General features: G+C 48.8%; 1 protein-coding gene across 4 annotated transcripts in view; it reads left to right on the top strand.

Annotated features, from left to right (window-relative positions):
• The first annotated feature begins 2689 nt into the window (after nucleotides 1-2689).
• The window catches only part of runx1t1 (RUNX1 partner transcriptional co-repressor 1), a 50119-nt gene continuing 29283 nt past the window's right edge, over nucleotides 2690-23525 (top strand). For 3 of the 4 annotated variants that reach the window (XM_062446150.1, XM_062446151.1, XM_062446149.1), the window contains exon 1: nucleotides 2690-3344. In XM_062446150.1, the coding sequence (XP_062302134.1) occupies nucleotides 3317-3344 (28 nt within the window). In that variant the 5' untranslated portion in view covers nucleotides 2690-3316. The remainder of the gene's footprint in view (nucleotides 3345-23525) is intronic. The other variant, XM_062446152.1, reaches the window with a different exon arrangement.

Genomic DNA, 23525 nt, shown 5'->3' with positions numbered 1-23525 from the left:
TCTTTACTCTTTCAATGCCTAGGTCTTTGTGTGTCATACTTTTCCAAGTGTTGGCAAATTGTTAGTCAGTGAGCTCCTGGTCTCTGAAGACAGTCTGCTTTCTTTTTACTGTTTAAAACATGTTAGAGCCACAAAAAGATGTTTCTCCCATTGTCCCAAAAGTTTGTAATTTGTTTCATTGTTTTGGTTTAATCTGTTGTGCTGTTGAAGGAGGTGAGGTTTTCTATGCTGAGCTTTCTCACCATCAGCCTGAGAGGTCATTTGTGGGCCCAGCAGTTGGGATTATAGAGCATGGCCTCTCTCTCTCTCTCTGTCTCACTCTGTCTCTCTCTCTGTCTCTCTCTCTCTCTCTCTCTCTCTCTCTCTCTCTCTCTCTCTCTCTCTGTCTCTGTCTCTCTGTCTCTCTCTGTCTCTCTCTCTGTCTCTCTCTCTGTCTCTCTCTCTCTCTCTCTCTCTCTCTCTCTCTCTCTCTCTCTCTCTCTCTCTGTCTCTGTCTCTCTGTCTCTCTCTGTCTCTCTCTCTGTCTCTCTCTCTCTCTCTGTCTCTCTCTCTCTCTCTCTCTCTGAACATCCATACATTATAGAGGGCCCTGGAACAAAATATAGCCAAAGAAACAAATACATTTCAATACTTTCTGCCTAGCCTTGTATCATCAGCAACAGTTTGTGATTATTAAACAATTTGTGCACATCGGGATAATCCAACAATAAGCATATGTTTAGTACAATATTTGTATTTGCCCATCAGGATCCATCACTTTTAGAAATAGTACAGTACAGTCAGAATGAGCATTATTATGTGGGGTGAGTTGTATTAAGATCTCTTACTCTCACATTGCAACCTCGTGGATTTGAAAGTGATGAACTGGTTGAAAATAATTAAAGATCCTTTTAAGGTGAATTCATTTGCTCACATCCACAGTAGATAATTGTAGTCTTAACATGGATGTTAGAAGATAATGCTTTGTACCTCAGGATACAAGGCTCCATTCTTCCTCTGTTGTTGATACTGAGGACCAGCCTCAGGCCTTGTTGACTTAAACCTAATAATGATGGTGGTTCAAGTGATAGTTGTTTACAGTCAACTGACCATGTATTTGTGTGTGCTGTGTGTGTGCATGTGTGTGTGTTTCTGTGTGTGTGGGTGTGTATATGTGCCCTGTGTCACAGGTGGCTGCACAGTAGGTGGGAAAATGCAGGAAGTCTCTGAGTGAGTGTGTGTGTGTGTGTGTGTGTGCATGTGTGTTTCAGTCACAGCGTGTTTTTCCCCTTCAGAGGCGAGGTATCCTGTGTGTGCATGTGTGTGTGCGTGTGTGTGGTGTGAGATGCGATCTCACAGAGCAACCAACTTTCAGGAACCCGTGGCCAAAACAGCACAGTGTGTTTCCTGCTCCTGCACACCGTTATCAGTGGAGGCACACACACACACCCACACACCCCCATACACACACCCACACCCACGTTGGGTACACACACCCTCCGTGCCCTTCTCTCTTTCCTCTGCAGGTTTCCTAAACGCCTATTCTCGCGCCTCCGGCCGTCAAGATGTTTTCGTTTGATTGTCATGAGAAGGGCTTGTCTGTCTGACCACACAGGGACACAAAGGAGTGTGGAGTGACAGCTCTTATTATTAAACTGGCGGGCTCCCTGTGTTTGAGTGGGCAGAGACTCAGGAGAAAACTAACTACTGACCTCTCTCTCTCGTATTTTCTCTCTCTCTCCACTCCCCTGCCTCCTATCTCCCCATCTCTTTCTCTCCTCTCACTCAATCCCTTCTTTGTCTGTATGTAACAAAAGGATATGAGTGGAAAATTGGAGCGAATTCAGTGAGAGAATAGTCCTTGTAAGGTCTTGGAGAGAGCAAGCAGTGGCATTGTGTCTACTATAAATGTGTCTCTGCGAGCACAATGGGAGATAGCACTCCAGTTGGAGAGATGAGATAGGAGACATATGGTGCCTCTATATGCTCTCTTGATGTTAATGGTATAGCCGTCAGCTCTCAGAAGGAAAGAACTGAACTGAAAGCAGGTCTTAACAGAACTCTGATGTACAGTGACTGAATGAGAGAGACGACTTCTGAACATGATTCTACCATCAACCTTATGGACATATAAAATGTTCTATCGGTCAGCTCGTGGGAGATTGACTAATATCAATTATTTGAGTGTAGCTAACCTATATATAGCGCTCTTGAATTTAAAGTGTTTAAAGTGTATGAAAAACGGAGAAACTTGCATGACATATCTGTTTTTTTTTTAGATAGCCTTAGGTGTTTACAGTTAAGACCTATTTTCTGGAGGGTGGTACCGGTACAAGTGAATATTTTTTATTATAACAAGCGTGATTTCTATAATCATATTCTACAAAAAAATGTGGGGGGTTAACTTCGCGGCATATGCGGTTCTCTGTGGTTCTCTGTGGGCTGTTATCATCGGTCTGTTAACGAAGCTTCTGCTTTTTCTGGCTCGAGCAAGATGTGTTCCAGATGGTCAGGGGAAAGTGTTTGCCTTAGGTTACTGCAGGGTAGTCTGCGCTTTTGGGGGCTGGGGTGGGGGTAAGGCACGTAGCCATTACCCACCACACAATTTCTCGCGCGCACTTGTGACTCCAAGCGCGTGCAATCCTCCACTCCTTGGTCAAGCGGCAGTCACTTCGGCCTAAAAGGAATTCGGACGAAGCTGCTTCTTGTCCGCAACACTCGATTGTTGTCGTCTGAACACTTCAAACTACTTGACCTGACCCCTCTAACCTGTTTTAGGACACAGATGCTCGCTGTTACCCCAGTCGCCTCCCCATCGCTTGAATCCCGCCCACTCGGCACCTGGGTTTGCAGAGCTGCACCGAGTCTTCGCTATTCCTCTTCCCACCGTCGACCGATACAGACAGGCACTGGAGACATTCCGTACAAGACGCTATCAAGTGTGTGATTTTTGATCGTTTCTAACCTAAAGCGACAAGAGCGTGTCATGTCGAGAGTTTGTGCATTTGACAGACAAAATAAGGAGTTTTAAATAGCGAAAGCAAAAGGGCGTTTTGCGTGTTCCATCCCCTGTCTTCTGTCCGATCCCGTTTTGTCGCTGCGTGCGCTTGAATGCCAGTTTCCCATCCAGAATTGTCTTCAGTGAATGAAGATAAATTGCAACCCCGCTGCTTCGCAAAGCATACAGTACGTGCTGGAGTTTGAACCTGCAGTTCTGAATTCTTGGAGGTGTAGCTTTTTGTCTGGACTGAATCAAATCCGTCGGAACACACCGAGGTGGACAGTGGGAGTCGCGGAGACTGGAAATTAATTTTGCTCCCTCACATCACCGTAACGCATGGTGGGAATTTCTGCCTCTTTTCAGTGTAAGTTCCAACACCTTATCTCCTTTTTTGATGTTGATGTGCGTCTTTGTTGAGAGAACTCACAGGTTTTAGGACCTAGTTTGATATGCTGCGTTAATGCCAAGATCGAGTCCGCTTCAGATGCGCAAGAAGAGGTGTCTGGACTTTGACCAAAAACTGGGTGTATCCTAAGATAGCCTACCATGTGCATTTGCTCAGTAGCTATATTGTCTTTAAATGTACGCATAGTACGCACCCTTAATAATCTTTTACATGCAACGATTTTGCAGTTAAATTGAACGCATTAACAATTCACAATGGATCTTGACTTTATTTTTAATACATGCAAGAGCGAGGTCAACATCATGGTGAAAAACTAAATAATTTCTACAATGTACGAACTCTTAGGCTACTGGCCAACATTTATTATTATTTGTTGTTTGATTTGTTGTTGTGTTTTATTTTGTCGTGTTTGACAACATGATGTTTCTAGTTGGCATACATAGCCAATGCTTTTTGGAACGCTAATGATTTGGTTTTATTATAGTTATTTGATGAAATGGTAGCCTGATAATGATCTATTCTGCATGTTGGCTATTTTGTCATACCACAATAACAAACTAGGCTATATTTAGCTAAAGATTGTTTCTTTAAGTTTAAATTGTTAGCATCTCAGCAAATATATCTCTTATGGTGTACTTAGGCTATCACTTCATTGATTATTTAGGCCAGTGTTTCACCTTTTCATTTATCTTAGTCAACACTTTTGGTATAAACACCATTTAATGCATGTATTATTGTCATATTAAGGAACAATACACGTATTTAAATAACAGGTCCAATAGTAACCTGTGTGGAATGACAATATCTCATGTCAGCTGTCACCCTCAATGCAAAAAAAAACATATCAATTCATGGTCTTTTAAATGGCTTTTTAACGGAGCGGCACGTGTAGTAATAGGCATGCGAAGCAAAGCTCGCGGCTGGCCGGTCTATTCGCTTTCTCTTGCAGAGGACCGATCTGTCATATCCTATTTACCCCATTCTTGTAGAGGTGCATATCAGCTGACAAGCTGGCTGAGAGCAGCACCGGCACATTCAAAGGTTTTAGCGCATTGCACGGCACCCCCCTTCCCTTGGGGACTTTGAATTTGAAAACTCCCTGCACCAGTCACAACTGTCAAACGCATCTCCTCAATCCATTGGGATGTTTCTGTCTCCACCCGCCGCGACTTTGTTGCTTGCTAAATTCTCACGTGACAGAGTAAAGTTGAAGTTAAAATAATATTTTTTTGTGGGGGGCGGTGGCAGGCTTTGGTTGAAAATTAAAGGCTTGTTCTATATTTTCCCCTTGTGGGAACTAGTCTCCTTTGCAATCAGCGTGTCTTCTCCGGCCGGCTGAGAAATGAGTGGACACCGGGGCAGGGTGGCTGGGGTGCAGGCGACGGCTATAACTAGATGGTTCTCACAACAGTGAAGCTTTGATCCACTTGACTCTTTGCAATATAGGCTCTAACTCATGTCTATTCGCATTTGAAAAGGACTTGTTCGTTCTATTGTCCTGAAGGCTATTATGAACAATAGGCCATTTACATCATATAGGCTATGCTTTGGACTAAGCAGCTGTTTGCAACTAGGCTAATTGTCAAGTCTGCATGTTATTATTTTCCATGCAGTTTTTATTGTAAGTCCCTTGCCGGAGAGACTATTAATATATGAAATCAGCCTTTTGGCTTTGTCTATGGATGTACAAGTATGCGTGTGTGTGTGTGCGCGCGCACGCCTGTGCGTGGCCCACTGCCCACTCTCCTGAATATGAACACAACCGCATGAACAGGTGTTCATACACGTCACACAGGCCAATGAGTATCCTCAGCCCATCCACTCTACATCATTGTAATGTCTCCTTGTTTTTTTGATCTATTCACCTCATTCGGCAGTGGCTGGAAAGATAGGACCACGGGAGAGAATGTGTTTACAGAGAGTGTGTAGAGAGAGATATTAAATGAAATGTAAACAGAACCGTGGCTATAAGTAATCGGAGTCTATACTGTCAGTGATAAGTGCAGTGAGCAGCCTGTCGCTGTGTAAAGTGTGTGTTCATGCGTGTTTAAACAGAGCCGGATGCTGTCGCCTTCAGCCTGGCCCCGCGATAGGCTCCAGCGTCTGCAGTCACGGGCTCTGCGGTAGTGATAGCATCCGCTGGTGCACAGAGGCCATCTGCCTAGTCACCAACATGCTTGCCTCAACTGTCACCCCCTTCCTACGCCCCTCTTCTCCGCCTCCTTGTTTGAGCTATGGGGTCAATCCCCTGGAACCGGGGCAGCGGCCTCATGAAAGTGGCCATAGAGGCTATTACTCTCTTACGCACTGTTGACGCGCGCGCGCACGCAAACACACTTGGCGGACTGGACAACGAGAAGCGAGGGCTGAGTTAGTGCAAGATGTGAGATGGATGCGGTGATGAGGTTGTGTTTGTGTGTGTACGCGTGTTAGGACCTAGGTGTTTGATTAATTGTTCAGTTTATAAATGTTTTCACTGCAGGGAAACAGCTGTTGATTTATCAGAAGTGTGTCGCGAGCGGCAAAGTTTAGGCCTAGCACGCATCAAAACTGTTTTCAGACCGTGCCAACAAAGCTCGGAAAAATGTAAAGCGCAACAGATAGCGCCATTGACATCTATCATAACGCAGAAAAGCATACATTATTTAGGTTCTATAAAAGAAAAAAAAGCTTTGATTTACTTAGAGATGAATTGACAACTCACATGAGCTGCAGTATGCCGTTGCAAATGTTGGAAAGCAGTCAACATACTGATAGATGGATAGCGATGGATGGATAGCTATATAGACCGACCGGCCGGCTGGCAGGCACACAGACCAATAGACCATCGGACGGAGATGAGAGTGTAAAAAGTGGACGGCAGACTCCTAGCATGGAGTGGCGTGACGTACAAGGCAGAACGTCCAGCAAGGTGAATTATAGATGGAGCCACAGGCTCCTGAGAATGCTTCTAGGGCGTCTGATCGATAGACCCCATTGATGCTCATCCATTTATCAGCGAGGGGAATTTAACGCGCTGGTTATTGAATTTCATTATCCATGAAAGAGCCAAGCTAATATGAAAGAACGTTGTGCGGTGTGCGTATGCGTGTGTGAGTGTGCGGAGTGGAGTCGTGTGTGCGTAGGAGGGAAGTGTGTGTAACAGTGTGCATGTGAGAATCGTGGAAGGGTGTGTGTGAAGAGCAGGGTGTGTGTGAAGGGGGGGAGGTGTGTGTGGGAAAGGGGGTATGAGTTGAAGAGTATGTGTATGTGAGAAGGGTGTGTGTTTTGAGGAGGATAAAAGTATTTCTTTGTATTTCAGAGCAGGAGTTTACAGGTCCAGTGCAATGGGAAGGAAATCGACCACATTACAAACAAGCTTTTATTGGCCTGATACACTATTACTATACATAAATGATCACCTAGAGAGGCATCACTTGATTAGATAAGGGGATCTGATTGAATCTGTTGTCCTTTTAGATTTCAATGTAATGACAGAAAACGTTAAGTGTATTCCGTGTAATGACAAAGTGAGAAAAATCTAGGACAGCTCTACCCTTTTTACCGTTCGGTTGTAGGGATTTGTAGTTTTTTTTTGGTCTTTGTTGTCCTCCCAGATTCACAGCTGTTGAACAGTGAACTAGACCAACCCCCTGATCCAGCTGACAGGTGTCTGCTCCTGGCCCCACGTTCCTTCACGGTCTCTTGGCCTCCATCCCACCCTCCCTCCCTCTCTTTCCCCTCATCTCTTCCTCCCAGTCTAGCTCTGTAATCCGGGATTGAGTTGCTAATTAACTTATCTGTACGTACACACACACATACAGCCATCACAACGTGCTTGCCCGATACCCCTCTCTCTCTTTTCCCCCTCTTGTCTCCTTTCTCTCTCTCTCTCTCTCTCTCTCTCTCTCTCTCTCTCTCCTCTCTCTCTCTCTCTCTCTCTCTCTCTCTCTCTCTCTCTCTCTCTCTCTCTCTCTCTCTCTCTCTTCTCTCTCTCTCTCTCTCTCTCTCTCTCTCTCTCTCTCTCTCTCTCTCTCTCTCTCTCTCTCTCTCTCTCTCTCTCTCTCTCTCTCTCTCTCTCTCTCTGTCTGTCTCCCTCTCTCTGTATTTCTCTCTTTCTATTTATTTTCCTGCGTCCGTCTGGAGACAGCTGATATTGTAATCACCCTAACGCACATTGCCTTCCTCTCAGACACTCTCGCACACAATGTGCCATCCTGACATGTCCTCCTTGCTTATTCCCAGATAAGCGTGTGTGGGTGCGTGTGTGTGTGTGTGTGCGTTTCATGAATACAAAGCAGCGGCGTGCACCCGCCCTGCCAGAAGGTAATGGTATTGAATGTGTGCCTTTCAGCGATGGCGTGGCTGATAGCAGGGGTGCGAGTGAAGATGTAACCTGTTATCTCGCGGCTCCCTCTATCTTCCTGTCAGCGCGTTTGCGTTCCCAGATTAGCCGTGAAAGGGTGAAGGATTCAGGGGGTCGGGAAGGTGTGCCCGTGTGCGCACACGTGTTTCGGGATGGCAAGTGTGCGCCCGTGTGTTTCATGTATTGGGCAGGATGGGCTGAGAAACAAAGGTGTGTAAGTGGTGCGTGTATTTTTGAGAGAGACTGAGAAACGAGGCGAGGTGCGTGCGCGTGCGTGTGTGTGTGCGAGCCTCACAGCTGGCCTCCCTATCTGCTCCCCCTGTCTTCCCAGCCTTTCTGTCTGTGCCGTGGGAGATTACCACGTTGTTATCTATAATGGCTTTTGTTTGTGGATTCCGGGGAAGCTTGGGCCCTCTAAGAAGGTGAGCGTGTGTCCTTGTGTGCTTGCGTGTTTGTGCGCACTGTAAGGAGTCAAGGGTTCTAAGTTCACGGATCGGGACGTGCGCGTGTGGACGTCTGGGCGTGTCTCTGAGGACTGGCCGTGCACGCGCGGGGCCCCTAGTGTGCGTACACGCTCGGAATGCACACCAGCATTGGAGCGCCATCCCAGAAACCTTACGCACGGCCATATCTGGAGATGGATGTGATTGATGGGGAGAGTGAACACAGTAATGGTCTGATTAGGGTTTCACGGCTGCTTTACGAGGTGACAATTGCCGCCGCAAGTCCATAAAGACGGTTCATAAAAAAAAGAGGGGGGGTTTAATTCTCTCACTCTTTTTATGCTGGTCAGTGTGAAAAGGGGTGTGGGGGGGGGGTTGGAGAGACAAGGGGAGAGGAGGGGGAGGGCAAGCGAGGTAGACAGAGGCCGAGGGGAGAGACGGACAAGAGAGAAAGAGATGGCTAGTAAAACCTTCCCGCCTCCTCCCTCCCCTCTCGCCGAGGTCTTCCGTTGCCCTCGGCCGCCAGAAGATCTACGTCGCGAACGCTGACCCCATCGTGAGAAACTCGCCTCCCCCCCCCCTCTTAAAAAAAAACAAATCTAATTTACGGTGTCCACCGGGCGTATCGCTTCCATCCGCCGAAAGATGATTTACGAGGCCGTTCTTCCTCATTAAATGTGATTTATGGATTTTGATGTGTATTTATGAAAAGGGCTGCTCGCTGGAGTGTGTGAAGCCCTGCGTGATACGCGTTGCCCCGGTAAAAAGGAATGCTAATTAAGATTACCATTTTGGGGATGGAGCCTTCACGTCTCTGAGCCAGAGAGAAAGAGAGATGGAGGGAGATAGAGATGGAGAGACAGAGAGAGAGAGAGAGAGAGAGAGAGAGAGAGAGAGAGAGAGAGAGATGGAGAGAGAGAGAGAGACAGAGAGAGAAATGGAGAGAGAGAAAGAGAGATGGAGGAAGAGAGAGAGAGAAAATGGATCGATGGACGCAGACAGTGGACCTCTTGTGTTTTCACTTCACTTATTGACGTGCTCAGTCAATTATAACTAAAGAGAGGGAGAGGGGATGAGGAAAAGAAGAGAGAGGCGAAGCGAGGGGATTTCAGGAGGCATGACGAGGAGAGGGAGGGAGGTGAGAGGCTGTACGCATGCGAAGGTGTGAGGTCATTGCGTCACATCTTGTCAAGTATTCTGAAATACAACATTTAGGGAATGGAACAAAGGAGAATTGCAAAAATGACATTTGATTAATTACTGTCTATATAAATGCTGGTTACTCTATTCTTCTTAGGGCTTTGTTCTGATTTTCAGGAGAAACCTGGCAACCACGACTAACACAGCCAGCCTGGCACACTACAGTCACTGTAATGTTTTTTTTTAAATCACCTTGGGATTCAATTGGTTTTATTTGTCATCATCCTTGTAAGTGGCCCTTAATTCTTGGTGGGGTTTGAACTGTATTGTGGGTAGGCGCGGAGGCTTCCTGCCTCTGTCAGTTAAGTGTCACAGACACCGAGACGGGACAAAAGGGAGTGCCACCCATCCCAATGGCAGGCCGTGTTGTTGTCAAACCGTCAGCAGGTGCCCCGGGAGATAAAAAAAAAAAGAATTGACAACACCATTATAACCAAGAGGTTCTCTCACACAAAAAGCTTCAAAAGTGGGCCTTGGCAGGGGGGGGTTACAGAATGAGAGAGGGCGTGAAAGATGAAGAGAGCGGGGGGCGCAGGGGTTGTGTGTGTGTGTGTGTGTGTGTGTGTGTGTATGTGTGTTTTTCAATGCATGGGGACGTGATGAAAAAGGGCCATTTTGTTTAACTGCTGTCGCATCTCTGTTCCGTTGTTTGCGGCTGAATGGCTCGAATGGAATCCGGCGGCCCCTTGCTAAGTGTTTGTAGCCTCACAGTCAATGGTGCGCACTGGGAACAAGATTATAGGCACCATTTTACCACCAGTCGCGACGAAAAATGATATTGAAAGCATTTCTCCTTTCTCCTAAAGAGCCGATGATTATTATTGGCGTTGAATGCCATTGGTGTTATCTCTCTTTATTGTATCTCTTTTTTTTTGTGAGTGAGTGAGTGGGCACAGGGGGTAACATTATGTGTGGTTTTGACAGAAATGGCGGTTGAGTAAAGATAGATGTTACTTCCAACTACTAGGAAAGGATGAAATGAGGCTGTGGCTGGATTGATGATGAAACGCGGAACATCTGAAGTCCCTTCTCTCTCTCTTCTCTCTGTCTCTCTCTTTCTCTTTGTCTTTCTCTCTTTCACACACACATGCACACATAAAGCACTCACACAGGGCCAGGAACATTTACAACAAAATGCCATTACATCAGGAAAGTGAAGTTGGAAATAGAAGCATTGCGTTGACAATATGTAAAAGAGATGGATTCTGGATTCTCATAACCTGGAATTTTAGAAGTGTGGTCCCCTCTGTTGTTTTTTTAGAAGCATTTAGATGATGCGTGCTCTGTTGCCCTCCTAATATAGTTGTTCTAGAGAACTCCACCAGTCCCGCCAGAACTTTAAACATCTACAGATTTCTTTCAGCAGATACAGCAACAGTAATATTGAGACCAGGCACAGAGCAAAAAAAAGTAGGGGGGGGGGGTCTCTTGAAGCAATAAAACGACTCGCCGTATAAATCCATCTTCCCTTATAAGGTCAGAAATGTTTTTGGGAGGGGGGAGGTGGGGGGGGGGGGAGAAGGGGGGGTGGGCAAGCAAGTAGAGGAAGGTATGTTTTGAGACGCTCGGTGCTAGCCAGTAATCACTCGTCCATCTGTCTCTGCATCTCTTTATCGACATCTGGTTTTGTGCGGCCTCGGTGGCAACAAGTATCCTTTTTTTACTGGACAAGAAGTACCCCCCCCCCCCCAAACACACACACAGACATTTCTTTTTTCCTGTTCTCGCTATTAGCCCCCAAACTACAGCAGTGTCCCACTGACTTGACCCTTCACATGTGCTTGCCATTACTCCATACCATTCATAAAATGTAATAACTTTCAGAAGACAGGGGCGGGGAGGGAGGGATTGTTTTTCATCCACTTTTTTTCCCTCTTCGCTTTTTCCACAAGTGTGAAGAGTTTCTTTTTGCAGTCCCAATCACACACTCACACACACACACACACACACACCTCACCCTTAAACCCCTCAACCTTCCCACCTCCTTCTCCAGCCCTCTGGGTGGCTGATTTAGTCAGAAGAGACCCCTATGTCTCAGCTCCGATATAGGGCGACCACGGGGGTCATGTGTGCCGCTCACCTGGGGGGGGGGGGGGGGGTTGTGGGGGGGGGGGGGGTCAACCTTATTTTCTCTCCCCTCAAGACGACCCGTGTCTTTCAGCAGGTGAATGGAAGATGCTCTGTGTCTGCGCGTGTTGTAGGAGCCCGGGAGACAAGCGCACAGTTTGGCAGCGTTGCAAAGATATGATCTTAATCTGCTATTTCCTCTTTGGCAGTATCAAATTGTCCACGTAATAATTCACAGCTGCAGAGGGACAGCATATAATAGTGCAGCTGCAATTTTTATGTTTGCAAATTTAACTGTCCCTCGCGCACACAAGACACACGCATACACATGAGGACTACTACACAGATGTAGACACACAGGCGTACACACACACGCACACACCTACACACACACACAAGAGAGCAACGGCATATGGGGGAAGCTGTCAATCTGAAGCTAAAGCAAGCCAAGCGTGCTGTTGAGAGAATCACATGTGGGATGTTGTACGATATTTCTGGTGTTTGATAGGGGAATGATGCAGAGAGAACAGTATGCCACAGCAGATGCCCTGAACACACAGACACACACACATTCACACACACAATCATTGCACTCGTATATGTATATCATACACAACACAACCTACACGTGCGAACATCCCACACACAAGCATCAATACACTTCCAAGCACGCACAAACCCACAATGACACGCTTTTGAATCCAAAGCATGAATTTCTTTCTTAATTTTGTTCCTATCCATGTGCCAGAGAGACAAATTGATCATTTTACACATACCTTGACACTTGTTTTGAATGCCAAACCACACCCGGAGGCAACTCACACTGGTGGGGATAATAGCCTGTGCAGGTTGTGCCATATAGCTGAGGGCTTGAAGACACACTCCACCCCTCTCAGAAGAGCCCCTCAGACAAACCCCACTCCTGCCAGAGACACTAATGCATTAGTCTTGCCTAGCCTGGGGCTGTTTGTCCATAATGATTTCCAATGAAGGGATACCCCCTCCCCACACACACACACACACATCGTCAGGGTTGTCAGGAAGTCTACGGGCGACCAGGCTGCCTTTTTGCTGTCTTATGCATCTTAAATACACACACACACACTCACAGACATGCGAGCACACACACACACACATGCACGTTTGAGCAAATCTGAGAGTTGCCCCATATTTAGGTTCTGGAGGCTAAGGAGGGAAGGTGTGTGTGTGTGAGTGAGCACACGTGTTTGAAGAGGACGCTATTATCCCCAACAATTGTTGGTTTGAGATTACCATATGAAAAGAGAGAGGGTTGCTGCCAGCCAAATCCCCACGCTTGTTTTCAATAATTTAGCAGCACTGTGAAGACAGTTGTAGAGTCCGACCTGCCAAAGAATTGTGTGAGATTTCTTTAAAATGCACACAGCCATTGGAAATACACCATCTAACATCATAAGACGATGAACGTGTTTATATTTAGTCGTTTGGGAGTGTATATTATTGCTTAATAATTGCCCCATGGTTAGTTCAATGACCATCGTGAAAGTGCACAGTGGTTATTGATTCCTTGTGAGGAGCAGGTTCGAGTTCCCTGAAACGTGCGCACGTGATGTGCACGTGACACAGCACAAGGGAAGTTCTGTGTCTGTGTGTCGCGGGTGCCCACCTCTCCTGGTGTCCAGTTTTGGTGTGGAAACGGAACTGCGACCTGAGGCTGCGAGACTGATTTATCGCGGCTGTCGGACGCAGAAGATGGAGGGAGTGTGAACGAAAGAGAGGGACAGAGGGAGGAGAGATCTTTTTACAGACATACAGTGTAGTATTGTTGCTTTGCCAGGAGCTAGGAGCTAGCAGCTACACAGTTAAGGGAGAGAGAGTGGAAGAGAGGAAATGGAAAATGAGGGCTAGTGGTTCTCAGACACTGAGTTTGATAGATCTCATGACGTCATGTTTAAATGTATGTATTTGTTTCCTAATTGCCTCCAGTGCGTGTGTGTGTCTTCCCAGTTATTTCACCATGATCCTCTCTGGATGTGGATCAGCGTTAAATGACCTCTTTCGAGGACAACTTGGCTGCTTTGTTGGCTGCCGTTCAAAGTTTGGAAAAAGACAATCTTCGAAAACCTATATTTATCAAGCTAACGTCAATGGGTTCGTTCAGGATTTCGGCCCTCTAACTGTATTTTAAGTATAGGTCTTGGGATCTGTTCTACTGCTGTGTATTTCGATGTCTACGATTGGACAGTTCCAGCTGACAGCTCGTTTTAATTGATAACTTGGTGAAGAGATAACAGTTCCCTGAACTAGAATGCCGGAGCCGAAGCGGAAAATTCTCACACGCACACATACCGTACACACACACACACACACACAAAGCTTAGGAACTACTGATGCCTGTCCTCCTCCATCCCGTATCCCCACCATCCCCCTGTGCCACCATACCACACACACACACACACACACACACACTCTTATAGAACATCAATTCCAGCGCTGTCAAGGGGGTTTTGATCTAGTGTCTCCGAGGCGTTCTCACCAGCGGCCCACAGTAATACTAATGGATGGCATCTGCCTGGGGTGAGGACAGGGGTGTTTTATATAAATCGTCGGGCAGACAGACGGGCCGTTTCTAATGCAAGAGGGCTGGAGTCGTAACTTCTCCTCCATGCCGCGCGGCTCGACGTCCCTTATTTACGGCCCCTCCTGTTCCTCTTTCTTGTGTTTTCGTTTCTGTTTACACCCTTGCCTTGTTCTTGAGGATGTTTTTTTGGGGTGAGTTTTGGTGAGTCCGAGCTTGGTCTTGTGTTCTCTGTCTCAGTCCCTCTCTCTCTCTCTCTCTCTCTCTCTCTCTCTCTCTCTCTCTCTCTCTCTCTCTCTCTCTCTCTCTCTCTCTCTCTGTGCCTCTCTTTTCCTCTCTGTCTGTCTCTTTCTCTGTCTCTCCCTCTTTCTTTTTGTGCTCTCTCTCTCTACCTGTCATGGCGACAGCAACTTTATTTAGCATATTGCTCACATGTGATGCTATGGGTGTGTGTGTGTGTGTGTGAGAGAGAGAGAGTGTCGGTGTACTCCAGCAGTTTGGAGGGGGGAGTTTTCTCGGCAGACAACGTATCTGCAGTGCCCGTTGTCATGGAAACAGCGGCGGGTGCTCCAAGTGTGGTGCTCATCAGAGACCCCACGAAGTAGAGCAGAGAGAGAGAGAGAGAGAGAGAGAGAGAGAGAGAGAGGTGGGGGGGGTAGAGAGGTGGATGGATGGAGAGAGATAGAGATAACGTGGAGAAAGAGGAGAGAGGGGAGGGAAAAGGAGGGGGAAATGAAGGGAGGTGGGGAAGGAGGGAAAGCTGGGTGCTGGTTCACGGGGGCACTGTTACCTCTCATTCTCCTCCTCCTCCTATATGTCTCTCTCTCTCTCCTCTCTGTCTCTATATTTACTCCTATCTACAGTACCCTCCTGTCTCTTCTCTCCCTCCTCTGTACGCACAGCAACTCAGGAGGGGGAAGAACAACAGAAGGGAGGGGAGATGGGTTGAGGACGGTGGAGGAGCTGGTGAGGTAGGTGGCGTGTTAACCCAGCTTGTTGAAGCCCTGGGCAGACAGAGAGAGAGGCCTGAGGAAGCCAGATAGGAGCCTGGCCTCAGAGCCAAGAACAGAGGGGTCAGGCCCCCAGCGCCACACGCACACACACAATGTCGAACCTCCAAATACACACACGCACACACAACGCTCTTTCTCCACCCCACCAGGCTTCCGAGTTTAATTACCTGACCGGAGCAAAACATCCCGCCGATCCACAGAGTGTGCGTGTGTGAACGGGGGGGGGGAGTGGGGGAGGGGCAGCCCTATCTAGGCGACCCAGCCCGCCTCACACACATCCTGGACGAAAGGCCCTGGCGGTTTCCCCCCTCCCCGGTTCCCCTCCCGGTTCCTTTGGGTTGCTGGTTCCTGACAGAGGGGCTATCTCTGGCCGGCCCATGGTTCCTTCCATTCTGTTGCCATTGTGTGGAGCAGGGCAGGGTCCGGGAACCACCTCGGTCCGGTTCCTGTCCGAATCGAGGGTGACGCTCTCTCGCTCTCTCTGTCTCGGTCTCTCTCTCTCTCTCTCTCTCTCTCTCTCTCTCTCTCTCTCTCTCTCTCTCTCTCTCTCTCTCTCTCTCTCTCTCTCTCTCTCTCTCTCTCTCTTCTCTCTCTCTTCTCTCTCTCTCTCTCTCTCTGGTGAGTCTCTGGCCTGAGAGTCTATCTTTATCTGTCTGTCTCTGGGCTGGAAATCTCTCTTATTTTCCGTTCTCTGTGTCTCTCTTTCTCTCTCGGTCTAAAAAGGTGGCTTGAAAAGATTTGTGTTCCGCTGGTTTTGTTTTCCCAGTCGTTTGTTTTCCCAGTCTTCTTGTTCCTCTGCTCCTTCAAACACATCCCATCATGTCCAGTCCTTGCTGGGTCTCGGTTGACAACATCCTTGATCGCAGTCCCAGGGCAGTCAAGGGAACAATCGGCAGTGTAGTGTGTGTGTGTGTGTGTGTGTCAGCGTGTGGTCATGCTGTGGAGAACGCTACCTATCCTCCAGTTCAGAACACACGTAAGGCTGGACTGGTATCAGATTTGATTCGTATCAGACCTTGGCGGGCAGCTGCGAGGTGCATCCTGGGAGACTGAGTCTTTCTCCCGTCTGGCTTGGAGCCGAGTGCAATATGGCGACGGGGGGCAAGGCTAAGGCTAATGCAACACTTGTATCTAGGTGCCGGTGCACTCTGCTAATTAGCCATCTGACTAGAGAGCTGGCCTGTCACTGGGATTCAGTGTGGGTGTGCTGGGTGAGAGGGGGGGTGACAGTGGTGGTGGCGGTGGTGTCGAGGGAGGGACAGAAGGGAAGCAGCTTGGCTGGCAAACACGCGTGTTTCCAGCGCCACCTTGTGAGAGCAGGCTGGAGGTGAGAGGGCGAAGGGATTCGAGAACGGATGACGTCTCTGTGTCTTTTGCCCGCGCGCAGGAGGCGCGCGCACACACACACGCGTATGATTATGGTCCTATCGCTTGCAACACCTATGGACTCGTTTCACCTCTCTTTTAAAAAGGGGAAGGGAGATTTCTTGACTGACAAACAACACGCACGCACACACACGCGCGCACAGCAAAATACATTTGTTATCCCCATTAGCTTGTGTTGTGGGGGAAATTAAATTAAGTGGGTTATTTACAAATAGCGCCACCACACAGAGGAGGGGAAGAGGAGGAGCGGGAGGAGAGAGGGAGGGCTGGAAGAGAGGGAGGAGGGGAGGGAGGAGAGAGGGAGGAGAGTTAGCCAGATGGCTGGGGACCTGCTTCTCACACAGGGAGTCTCTCTCTCACTAGCTCTCTCTCTCTTTTTCTCTCTTGCACTCTTGCTCTTTCTCTCTCTTTCCAGCTCACGGACACACACTCCCATGCCCACACAGAGTCTTTTACACACACACACACACACACACAGGGCTGTTTGTCTGCGTGTCCTGGGGTACAGAGGAAGCGAGGTGGGGCTCAGTGGAGCGTATGCTGTGGCCCTCGCATCTCAACACGAGCTGTCTCCTGATCACCATCCCTCTCTCTTTCTCCCTCCTCCTTCTCTCCCCTCCCCTCTCTCCCTCCCTCACTTCACCTCCCCTCTCCCCTCCTCATGCTTTTCCCTTTGACCCCCCCCCCCCCCCACCACCACCTTTTCCTTTGTGTGTGTGTGTGTGTGACAGCAGATGAGAGCAGTACACAGCTGCGGTCCGACACCTGCTAGTCCAGTTACACACCATCTTTTACACTGTCCGAAGAGAACTGTTTCCATGTCAGGCAAGTTCTTTTCAGCTGATATGGCAGGAAGTGGACTTATCCATTCAGTAAATGGATGTCAAGTTTCTCCATAGCTTGGTTATGGGTTTTTTTCCATACAGTGGTGAATGGTTATATATAGGTCGAGAAACATTTGTGCCCCTCATATTGAGTGTGTGTGTGCGTGTGAGAACATGACTCTAAGAGACAGGCAGATGGGCAGACAGACAGAGGAACAGGGGGAGGAGAGAGAAGTTGTCACGGTATGACCAAAGACCTTTCCACATGCTTTCTTCCTCTCTCTCTCTCTCTCTCTCTCTCTCTCTCTTTCTCTCTCTCTCTCTCTCTCTCTCTCTCTCTCTCTCTCTCTCTCTCTCTCTCTCTCTCTCTCTCTCTCTCTCTCTCTCTCTCTCTCTCTCTCTCTCTCTCCATCTCTCTCCCTCCATTTTTCTCTCTCTCTCTCTCTCTCTCCCTCTCTCTCTCTCTCTCTCTCTCTCTCTCTCTCTTTCTCCATCCCAACCTCCGTCTCTCCAGATCTCTCTCTCTTTCTCCCTCCACATCCCTCTCTCCCTCCCTCTCTCTCTCTCTCTCTATTTCTCACTCGGTCCCTCCCTCCCTCCACCTCCCTCTCTCCCTCTCTCTCAGGTTCTGTCTCTGTCTTGTGGGTCGTTTGGAGGCAGAACGCTAATGGCCTCCAGCTGGGTGGAAAACCGGGGCCCTTCGGGGCGCTGTGCTGAGGGGCTGACGACGCGGCAGAAAGCTCCGCTAATGCCTCCCCTCTTTTCTGACTGCCCTGCGGGGCTAGGAGAACACACTCACACAAGCACACACACACACACACTACAACCTCACCCTGTGTCTCATACTAGCCAAGGTCGGCAGGTCAAGGGGATGGGGGGATGAGGGGAGGGGATTGGTAGCGAGGGAGGGAGGGAGGGGGGGGGCGGAGGGGGCGGGGTACAGGGGTGTCCACTCCCTGTGAGGCTGGAGGAGTGGGAGCTCTTGTTCAAGGTGGGTTGCTGGTGGTGTGGGTGTGTGGGGGGTGGGGTTACACGGACGCAAGTCTACCCATCACGCATTTGCACACCCACAGAGAACAGACCAAAATGAGGACACACAGTACAAACACATTGATGTGCTCATCCAACGAGTGTGACCAAGCACGTCGCGCGCACACACACACACACGCACACACATTGTAGGCTGAGAAATAACAACACAGCATCTCACTTTCACTCTTCAGCAATCAGGAACCGATTAAAAAGCAGGACGCTCCACTTCCTGAAAGCCTTAGCCAACCATTCCATGGAGGCTGACTATTCGTTAATACTAGGCTGGCTGGAGAAGAAAAACGGGTATTACTGGGTCTGGACTGCCACACAATAATTATTGTTTGGCGGCAGGATTTGACTGTTTGTTACTGTGTGCTCCGTTTTACATTTTGGCAAGCGTTGCCTAAAGTGAGTAGGGGGGTCTTTGTGTGTGTGTGTGTGTGTGTGTGTGTGTGTGAGTGTGCCTGCCTTGTTATTGTGTGAGCCCAGTTCCTTCCACTCTTCTGGTTTATGGCTCCACAATGACCGGACAGGGATAAGCAGTACTCATATTCCATCCATCCTATTGCAAGGCCAGGCATAAGCCCTGAGGATCTAACTCATACCTATCCAAACACCATCACATCTACACCATCACAACCAATAAAAGCTTTTTTAATGGGATCAGGGAGATCAGACGAAACTTAAGCTTATGGCGTGTTCGGGAAATGCCTGGCTTGGAGACTGGCACCGTGTAGGCAGGATGCCCGGAACCTGGCACCGGTCCCAAGATCGATTCGATTCTGGCGGATGACATCACCGAGGTGTCGACCTGGATGCATCGAGCCGCAGTGAATGGGATAAACAAATGGAGCCTCTATAAGGAGCCTCTTATGTCTAGATGGGGGTCAAATGTGTGTGTGTGTGTGTGTGTGTAGAGTAATAGTCTGCTGTAGCCTGAGTGGCGGAGTACTTTGAGGAAGGCCTACTTCCTGGGGAACTGGCAGAATATTTGCTGTTGTTTATCAGCAGATACACACACATACACACACCTTCACTTTGCCATTTTAAGGGGGCCTTGAGGGGAAGGTGAGACTGGCTGGCGAACATCAGTGTTGGAATCCTTCTTTTCTGAAACCATTTGTCTTGGTCCCATGCTGTTCCACCCACCCACCCACTCTCTCTCTCTCTCTCTCTCTCTCTCTCTCTCTCTCTCTCTCTCTCTCTCTCTCTCTCTCTCTCTCTCTCTCTCTCTCTCTCTCTCTCTCTCTCTCTCTCTCTCTCTCTCTCTCTCCTACTCTCTCTCTCTCATACACACAAACACGCGCAGATGGGGAGACAGAGAGGCAGGGAGAGAATGCCATTAAAGAGAGAGAAAAATGTGTTACTTTTTTTGATCTCGTGTTTTCCCTCACATGGAGCTCATCTGGCGTTTAAAGCTGCGAGTGTGTGCGTGAGCGTGGGTATGAATGTGTGTGTGTGTGTGTGTGTGAGTGAGTGAGAAAGCACACAAATGCCTGTAAGCTGACAGGGACTGAAAACCAGACATATGTTAATCAGATGTAGACGGCAGCGCGGGAGGAGAAGAGCGAGAGACAGGGGAAGAGAGTGGGAACGGAGAGAGAGAGAGACGGAAAGGAGAGAGACAGGGAGAGAGTTCGGACAGACGCAGAAAGAGAGAGACACCCAGAAAGGGCAGGAGGGGGCGGGAACACGAGAATACAAAGAGGGAGGAGGCGGGAAGGTGAGAGAGGGGGAAGAACGTCCAGGCGGTTCATCGGGAGCAGGAAGAGAGGGGGGCGTGCGACTCCCCCGGAGGACGCGGACGACGTAGGACACGGCGTCAGACACGCAGTCGTGCTCCGGTTGGAACCCTCCTTACGAAAGGCCCTGTGTGAACAATCCAAACGTAGCGTGGACTTTCACCTGTGTCCAATGGAGCGTGCGGCAGGGGTAGCCATTTTGAGCCAGCCACGTTAGAAAGTGGAAACACATGAGCGCGTAGAGCTCCACCTGAGGCGAGACACCGCCGCTGAAGAAATAGCCGACCTGTCTTCAAATCCATTTCTTTGATGTGCATTCCTCCGGTTCGAAACCCCCCATACCTGTCCTTATTCATTTAATCTTTTCCATTCTTTTTTGGGGGGGTTCTCCTCTCATCCCTTATCTCCCTCCCACCGGTTGTTTTTTGTTTGTCCTCATCACGCTGTATACACACAGGTGATAGGGCCTTTGCAGTTGCTGGTCCTAAGCTGTGGAATCAGCTTTCCCTGTCTATTACGCAGGCTCCGTCTTTGTCTATTTTTAAATCCAGGCTTAAGACCCACCTTTATGTTCTGGCGTTTCCCACCACTTGAGTTGTGCTGTTGCTTGTTTTTCTGTTGTTGACTGTTTTGTATTTTGTTTGACTGTGTATTTTATAGGTTTTTTTAAATGTATTTGGCACCTCGGTCAGCCTTGCTGTGTTGTGAGTGTGCTTTATGAATAAAATGCACTTACTTACTTACTTACTTACTTACTTACTTACTTACTTGTGCACGTCTATTGCCGCTTACCTGCTCATCCCCGTCCCTCGCCGTTTAGGCTCCCACTGTTCCTCATGTTCTCCTCCTACACCCCTCGAGTTCTGGGGCTGTGTGAGATGAATGAGCCGAAATACTTATACGATGTAAAGACGGTCCTTGATACAGGAAGGGCTTTTGAGAATGACAGAGAGAGAGAGACAGGGAGAGAGGGAGAGGAAGAGAGAGGGAGAGGAAGAGAGAGGGAGGAGGGAATGAAGGAGATACAAGAGGTGAAAGGAGGAAAGGAATGCGGGGGAAAGGCAGGAGAGCGGGGCGGGGCCAGGGACTCCATCCCTCCTGTGTCTCACACAGACACCGTGTCAGCTTGTTACCAGATGGGCAATCTGAAGGTGAAGCGCCTTTACCGACAGCATCTCCTGTATTCCAGTAGGGTTGTAAACTGCTCGTTCTCTATTTACTGAAAGATGGCTAAAATAAGGAAAAAGAGAATACACAGAGAGAAAGAGAGAGAGAGAGAGAGAGAGAGAGAGAGAGAGGAGGAAAGAGAGAGGAATAGAGCGCGCAGATGGCAGACTGTCAGTGTTCGACCGGGGCGCGTGAATGTGTGTGTGTGTGTGTGTGCAAACGTGTGTGTGGATTGCGAAAAACTGGCGGCTGAGCAACGTCTGCTCTTATGCCTGCTCTTCCCAGATGGCGCAGGGAGACCGCGAGGTTGCCGGTGCCAACCGGCAATCCTGCCACCCCCTGTCCTCATGCTCTCCAGGGCACCAGGGGGAGACTGCCACAGCCAAGCAGCCAGAAACCCTCTGCCTGCCTGCCTCTTTCCATGCCATCCCTCCCTTCCTTCCTCCGTCTCTCTCTCTCTCTCTCTCACACCACACACACACACACACACTCTGCCTCTCTACGACACACGCACAAACACACAGCGTCTCCCTCTCTCTCTCTCTGTGCCTTCATCCACTCTCGGTCTCTACTTTCCTCTTTTCCGAACTGCCTCCGAATGCACAACACACCCTTGGCTGTCCGTCCCTCTCGCTCTCTCTCTTCTCCAATTAAAGGATGAGAAAAGAGAGAGAGAGAGACAACGAGGCTTCGTCAAGGCTTGGACTCTCTCAGATCGAGATCTAGATGCGATCCTCTGGAAAGAGTTCTGCAAATAATGAGGACCACACAAACCCACAGACATCAACATCCTCACCACGACACGCTGGACTATCTGGTTGCCAGGTCAACGATCTCTGGACCATCCAGAATCCCAAATTCCAAGTTTCCCCAATCTCCTACTATTCAAACATTTGTAGTTCAGTAAAGTAGAAAAGGACTACAACATCATTCGAGCACCTCTTTCATCGCATCCTTTTGCAGCTCGAAAAACCCCACCTGATGATACAGTAGCAACAACAGACCTCTCTCTTCAGGGAGCGCCGCCTTGCAAGCTGTCGATGAAAAGACAACAACAACATCCCTCTCTCGCTAGCTAGCGGCACTCCCAAGGGAGAGGGCCCTGCCTCAACTTCATTATTTAATTGTCACAACGTTTGACCCCCCCTCCCCCAACCCCTTCCTTTCATAATGTCGCGTCGCGTGGCGGCGGCGCTCTCCCCGAGAAGCCGAGCTAAACGTTTGGACAATTTCCAGCTCGCAGCTCGGCTAGCGCTCCCCTGTTCTTTTGTCGGGATAACAGAGTCCGCAAAACGTCCAGAGTTGTTTACCATGGATATGCTGTGGTTAATGACTGGAGTGTGTGCAAGGAAGCGGGTCTTTATGCATGTGCTATACAGTACATTGTATGGTATAGAGTACAGTATGCGCGTTATATCCTTCTTATGTGTGTGAGGGGGTTGTGGGGGGGGGGGGGTAGGGGAGTAGGGGTAGGAAGATATTAGGGGGGACGCCCCTGGTCAGGGACACTTGAGCAAGGCCGACGCAGACTGGTGCAGGGGTCTGTCCTAGCCACCCATCTGCAACCAACCGCTACTGTTTCTACAGGCGGGCCCTCGCACCCTCCCTCCCTCTCTCCCTCTCTCTCTCGCTGCCACATACACACACGCAGAGCGACAAGCTGTTCGCTCACTGGCACCGCTCCAGGGACGAGTGGCGTCCATCTGTGCCTGAGAGGGACCTGCCAAGGCTGGGGCTGCAACTCTCCGGCACCGCCGCTGCGGATGACAGCGACAGTCCTGTTAGCTAGGCAAGGCACAGCAGCGGACGAGTCAAGTGTGTGTGTGTACACGTGTGTGCGCATATGAGTATGCACCCCCCCCCCCCCCCTGCAATTATCCACACATTTTCAATCCAACTGATTCAGTGTGACTTACCTCAGTTTTAGAAAACAAAGACATCTGTTTATTTGATTGATGTATGGATATTATCTTTTGTTGTGGTAAAACCTGACATTAGCATATGCAAATACTGATATCATTGCTGCTGAGTAATTTCATATGGCATGCAAACAATGATAATCGGTTGTGTGAAGGTTGCACAGCGTTGGTGGAGAGAGCAGTTGAAGTATGTTTTATTGCAAATGATTACATGGAAGAAGAAGAACATTCGTAACCATTTCTATTTGTCCAGTACTGCACGGAAGTAGAGGGCTGTACAACAGTGGTGAAATTAGTTTTGGGGTTTGTGTTTTGGGACTTTATATGACACTGGGTTAACATAGAAAGGTCTTGCCTAGAGTGCAAGGGCCTAATGGAAACATTAGAGGAGTGAGACAGAAACAGAGAGAGAGAGGAAAGAGAGAGAGAGAGAGGAGAATGTCT

Source organism: Osmerus eperlanus, chromosome 20, assembly GCF_963692335.1.
Source record: "Osmerus eperlanus chromosome 20, fOsmEpe2.1, whole genome shotgun sequence".
Lineage (NCBI taxonomy): Eukaryota > Metazoa > Chordata > Actinopteri > Osmeriformes > Osmeridae > Osmerus > Osmerus eperlanus.
Note: the sequence above shows the minus strand (reverse complement) of the source record. Positions and strands in the feature narration are given on the sequence as shown.